Source organism: Pinus tabuliformis, chromosome 5_1 (assembly GCF_031772625.1).
Source record: "Pinus tabuliformis cultivar Carrire ecotype Pingquan chromosome 5_1, CPIR1, whole genome shotgun sequence".
Classification (NCBI taxonomy): Eukaryota; Viridiplantae; Streptophyta; class Pinopsida; order Pinales; family Pinaceae; genus Pinus; species Pinus tabuliformis.
The window spans coordinates 220,154,492-220,160,491 of record NC_142305.1 but is presented as its reverse complement, the minus strand read 5'-3'; the positions used below and the strand labels follow the sequence as shown (position 1 = coordinate 220,160,491).

Genomic DNA, 6,000 nt, shown 5'->3' with positions numbered 1-6,000 from the left:
ACTATAGAAGAAGCTGATCAGACTGCATATACCCAAACATTTTGGGAAGTTCAGATTACAATGTTTGCAACGCAACCAAATTCCAGTTCTTATGGATTTGTGAATTAGCAGTAGCGCCAGAATCAGAGGAAACGTTGATAAGCATTATATTAAATCTTTACACAACGATTAAGATAACAATATGCAAATAAGATGATGTAAAATCAGTTTATTAGTCTCCAACAAATAATCACAAATAAGCAAATAGGATTGCTAAGTACATCTGCGTTAATACAAAAGTAATGCTAAGTACACCTGTGTTAATACAAAAGTACAAGTGCAAGCCGGAATGGGTAGCCCAGTTAGTCGAAGCTCCCCTTCCAAGTTGCTGGTCCTCGTGGAAAGCCCTTTGTCACGAGGAGTGGGTTTGACTCTCCTCCGGTCCGTCCTGGTTAGGCTCCCTGAAAAAACCAAAAAGCACGAGTGCAAGAGCCACTGGGACAACTCAAAGCCCATGGGATTAAACTTTTTTAAAGTTTAACATGATTTTTTGATGAAAATATTTATAGGAGAGAAAAAACTTTTTAACATGATTTTTTAGTACTATTAAGGTAAAACTTGCTCCAATTTTCACGATGACGTCACAAAGCCTCCTGGACAAGTATTTACGTTTACCTGTATAAAAACAATACCGACCTTTCTCAAAGATTAAAACAGGTACCACCACTGGAAAGAAAACTCTTATTGCACCTTAAACTCAACTGAAGCTTGTATATGTAAAAGATGAGCATTTTCACTTGCAGATGTATACTATTAGATGACAGAATTTCATACCACCCAGCGATTAAGAAGAAATTTCAAAACATATAAAATAACAAATGGCACCACTGAAAACAACGTTCTTACTAAACCTTGTGCCTCCTAGCACATTATTAGTATTCAGAACGTTCTTGAATCGATATTCACTAAGCACAACTCAACAACAAAATGCACATTAAGCTAGATACCAAAAGTATTTACATACAGGCCATAGAGAGTTTGGCCAGGGTTGAACCTTGGTTAGGCTTCAAATTCATAAATGTTACATAATAAAATCATCCCTGCAACTTTGCGTATCTCCTCAAGATTTTACACATTGTACCAGAAGAGGGCATTGATCTAAAATAGAACTTATTCCAAAACAGCCATTTAGATGAGAAGCAATCCACTGATCTTAACAGACCGTGCGAGGCCATTAGATAAGATAAAGCATAGACAAACTGTCAAGCAATAGAATATTGCCTTCCCAATATGACATAAATGAATACAATAATGTCAGTGCAATGCTGCAAATTCCACCAAATGAGAGTATTGTTCATCTACATATGATTCAACCTTCAGGTTTGGAACTTGATCCTTTTCAGCCCTTGCAGGAAGCGGAGAAGAATATTTTATTCCAATCACTGTTGCCAGACCTGGAAAAGCCACAATAAGAGAGTTTTAAAGATAAATGATAGTAAGTTCAACATAAAAGTGCGAGGGAGAACTGTACCAGATATTATTAAGTGACTATGATAAGTTATTTTTTGTACTGGAACCAAAAACAGATAATTTCAGAGGTCCATTCAAACCTCTGGCTTGTGGGACCAAAACTATGATAAATGTGCTTTCCAAAAACTTCTGCATCTAGTTGGGGTAGTTTCCACAATCACTTGGTGCTTGGAAATACATAGTCGCATTGCAAGATCTATTATGTGGGGCATGATCATAATGTGCCCCATAGAAACAACAATTTAAAGTAGGGCAGGCATTTCAAGTTACAGGAAATTTTGTGAATTTCTGAAATTTCAATAATCACAGGAATTTTTGCAACATAAATAACTTGTGAACCATATTTAAAAATATTATATAAAATGTTTAGGTTAAATTTCACTCTCGCAACATATGATCCTTGCGTAATGACCATCATTAATACTTCCCAAAGGGAATTTCCCAGAATCATCACTTTCCCCCAGAAACAAAGAATTCATTACAACTACGTGACATATATTGCAGACACATTCCTAAAATGACTATTTATGAGAGAACCAGATCGACGACTCCGGCATGCCTCATATGATGCATGATATTATTCATTGATAACTGAACAACCATATCCATCGAACTAATTTCTATACACATATTCTGTGACAAATTTATATATAATGAATATGTACCAGCCATGACAATGTGCTCTTGAACATGCAGTTGCATCATTTGAGCCTTGGAACTAGATCTGACATTCATGAATTAGTTTGTGTTACACACTGGCCTATGTGTCCTGCACAAAGTTATCAGAACCTGCCGGCCAGACCAATTCTGGGGGATTTCCAAGCAGAACCAGTCATTCCAAACCATGAAAACCAGTTCCATCCAGCCAGCTCCGTACAGCACCATGGGAGTTGCATGAAGCCCACTTGAACCACTTAAGAAAAAAAAATTATCTAAAAATAGAAACCTAAACCCTAAACCTAATTCGAACAACCTCCCCTTTGTATTTAACAAGGCCCCCTCTAGTTGTCTCACACACTCCACAAGATCGATTTCAAATTTTTGAGCGACTCTTTGGCATCATTCTTTTTTGCTCGTTTGGAGTGCCTCTTCAGCTGGATTTAGATGTTGAATCAAAGAGTTCCTTGGGCTGATTCGACGGCCAAATTGGAGAATCTTGTAGACTATTATCAAACTGTTTTTTTATATTTTGGAGCTGGTATTCTGAAATTTTTTGGAGCTACTGTTTTGCTGATCACCAGTTCAGATTTGAAGTCTTCATTTAAATAGTTTGTGAAGCTATGTAAAATTTTAAAACTATTTCTATAACCCTAATTTCTTTCAATAACATTGTTGTCTTTTTCCTAAAAATTAAGAAATCATGGTTTTATTCGTTAATTTCCTTTTGTGGCTAGAAAATTTGTATGACTTGTAAAAAGGAGGATTTGGCAGGGAAACATTGCCAATTGGTTTGGGGAAAAATAATATGCAACCACTGTAGGAATGAAATCAGTGATAAGGGGTATCAACAGGCTGAAACAACGCTGTGCACATGCACGAGGAAATATAAAACCATGCAAAGAAGCCTCTACTGGACTAAGAGCCAAAAAGCAAGGTTATCTTGATGCCTTCCAAGCCAGCAAAGCCATGTCGAGGAAGAATTTTTAGATGATTAAACTATAGATAATAGTAGATATTAGTTAATGCTATGCTTAATTTTGGCCTCCATAGGCTATTTAGAGACTCGTTTATTATTTTCAATCACATACGAATTGCACTCTATACTATTTGGTTATGTGCACCCTAAGAATGTTGCTATACACATAATAAAACTTTGCATATTTGTGTCCCATTGTTTTGAATTCGCATGAATGTACATGAATATATTTTTAAATCAAAAATTGAATATTTTATGTAATCTTTTGTCAACTCATTTTTGCTTCCAATTTTTATCCCATCCTGTTTAGATCTAATTTTTGGGGTCAATCGGATTAGGAATCAGTCCAATTCTAATAACTTTGTTCCTGCATGCTGTAATCACTAATCTATAATGACAGGGCAAAAACTCTTTTCTTGATTTTTCCAATAAATAAATAAAACTTTTGTATTGACTTTCTTTAAAAAAATACCTGTGAATAGAGAGAATCCTTAAAAACCCCAGGGGTTAGCTCAATAGATTGAAGCATCCAAGACATGTTGTCGATGGGTAAGCCAAAGGCCATATGTTCAAATCCAATCAAGTTCCCCAAGGTTACAGCAACTATTATGGCTGACAGTTGAGATGCCCACCCAAATATTCAGAGGAGTGTGAATCCCGAGAGGTTTTCTTTTCGCATAAAGATAAATAAATAAATAAATAAAATTACAAAACAAAAAACTAGTATCCTTAAACTGTTAATCAAATGGCAGCTTTTTCACTTGTATAGATCACATTGTTCACCCTGCTCCCATACATAAAAAATCAATTTTCAACATTCTTCAACATTTATATATAGAGCAGAGTTCACCTTGCTATCATTTCACATATTCATAGCTCCCATAACTAGAAAAGCATTTTTAAACATTCTTCGGCATTTATATTAAAGCAAGATTTATTTTACAAATAATATTTTTTTATCAAACTCTACCTATCACATTAGGTTTCAATAGATAGCTTTTATAGTAACATATTTTACTCGTATCATAATTGCTTTGGTATTTTAGAAGTATCCCTTGTATGCTTTTAAAGATAATTTTCAGAAGTAAAACATCAGCACAGAATTTTGGGATTCATAATTTTGCCATCCATCTCGATTCAAAGGATGTGTGTCAAGCCCCTTCTGACCACACTGTGGATAGGGCCAAAATGCTCTACAACACTAGATTTCTAAGTAGTAGAAAACAATTAAAAAAATACTAAAGACTCTACTGAAGAATAAAAAAAGACAACTAAAAGGAAGAATATTCAAAATCAATGCTTATAGCATGCACAATCTTGCAACTCAATGCCTTTCATGCCACATAAAATTCATAACAATCCTCTACTTCCTTCAAGCTCCCTTCTTGCTCAGCTTCTTTGTCTTCTCATCCTCTTCAAACCTTATAAAACAACAAGCCCCTTCCATAGCTATTTTGCTCTTAGCATCCAACCTTCAAACAAGCAACCTGATCTCCTTCAAGTTTTGCATATTTAACTTCTTTATGCATCTCTTTCCTGTATATCTCACCATATACTCTATAGACATTCACACACCAAATATTTTGTGCATCTTTTTGTGTTGTGGTTGCAACCTAGTGTACCCCTAGACCTTTGTTATGTGCCTAGTCTGGTGTTTAACATTTAGCTAACCTAAGTTCAGAAACCTTTGTTCATGTGCAATACACTCTTGCATCAAATTCCCCTTTCAAATAAAAACAAGTGCATCCCCTCCACATATCCTGCACGCTATCCTTGCCTACATTCGCCTTCCCATCGTCAAAACTCTCATACTCATCCTTAAAAATATACATACATTACTCTAGGGATCTACCTTTCCATTTCACAAAGTATTTCATGTACGTTACACCTCATGTCTAGAAAATCTCATTGAGGACTTCAACTTCTTGAGCCTTCTTCTTTGACATCTGGTTGCACATATCTATTATCAGCCTTTGGAGCCTCCTCTGTTACATCCTCCTTTTGCCACAATGAACTCATACAACTCTACTACATTGAATATCCCACATAGGACACTATGTCACAATTTCATTTTATTATATTCTCCATTGGGATAGTGTTCTTTCCTAAGATATTGCATAACTTCATCACCAACTTTAAAAGATTATACCTTCTATAGAGTGTTGCTTGCATCACTTAACTCAAAAGTTAGAACATTATGTTCTTGCACATACACTTCTTCCATCAATTCAACAAATTCTTTAGCATTGTCCCTCCTTTGCATTTCTACTAGCAAGTCAAGCAAGTCCACAACTCCTCGTGGTTTATGCTCTTACTCAATCTGAAAAGGTGCCTTCCAATCCACTTGTTCATAAAATTATTGTTTATGAGTAATATGTTGAACTATATTGCAGCTTCATTCCTAGCTTCTTCCACAAAGTTCAAAACAAACTTAAGGAATCTCGTATCTAGATCTGATGTAATGGTCTTTGGTAATCCATGCAAATGTACAATTATCATGAAGAATAATTGCAAGTAATAAGTCACAACATCAATTTTCTTGCAAGAAATGAAACATGCCATCTCTAAAAAGTAAAAACCCATCAACCAAAACAAACAAAGCATTACATATACCAAGCACAAAATCCATGGATAAATATTCACAATAGATCTCCAACATTGACAATCTTGTATTTTGAATTGTATCCATTACCACAAAACCTAGCAAGAATAGTCCAAAGCCTCACTAGGCAATCTATCTCTTATGGAAACAAAGAGATTAGCCACCATTGTCACCTTAACGACCTCTCTCCTCTTGTTTTGTGGTTGGATGTTATCCCTATTACCCACCACTTCGTGGTGATATCCCTGAGAGA

General features: G+C 35.5%; 1 protein-coding gene across 1 annotated transcript in view; it reads right to left on the bottom strand.

The window, feature by feature from the left end:
• Positions 1 to 878: 878 nt before the first annotated feature.
• The window catches only part of LOC149164192 (uncharacterized), a 109,232-nt gene continuing 104,110 nt past the window's right edge, over positions 879 to 6,000 (bottom strand). The window contains exon 12 of the mRNA XM_089431991.1: positions 879 to 1,433. Coding sequence (XP_089288117.1) covers positions 1,294 to 1,433 — 140 coding nt within the window. The 3' untranslated portion in view covers positions 879 to 1,293. The remainder of the gene's footprint in view (positions 1,434 to 6,000) is intronic.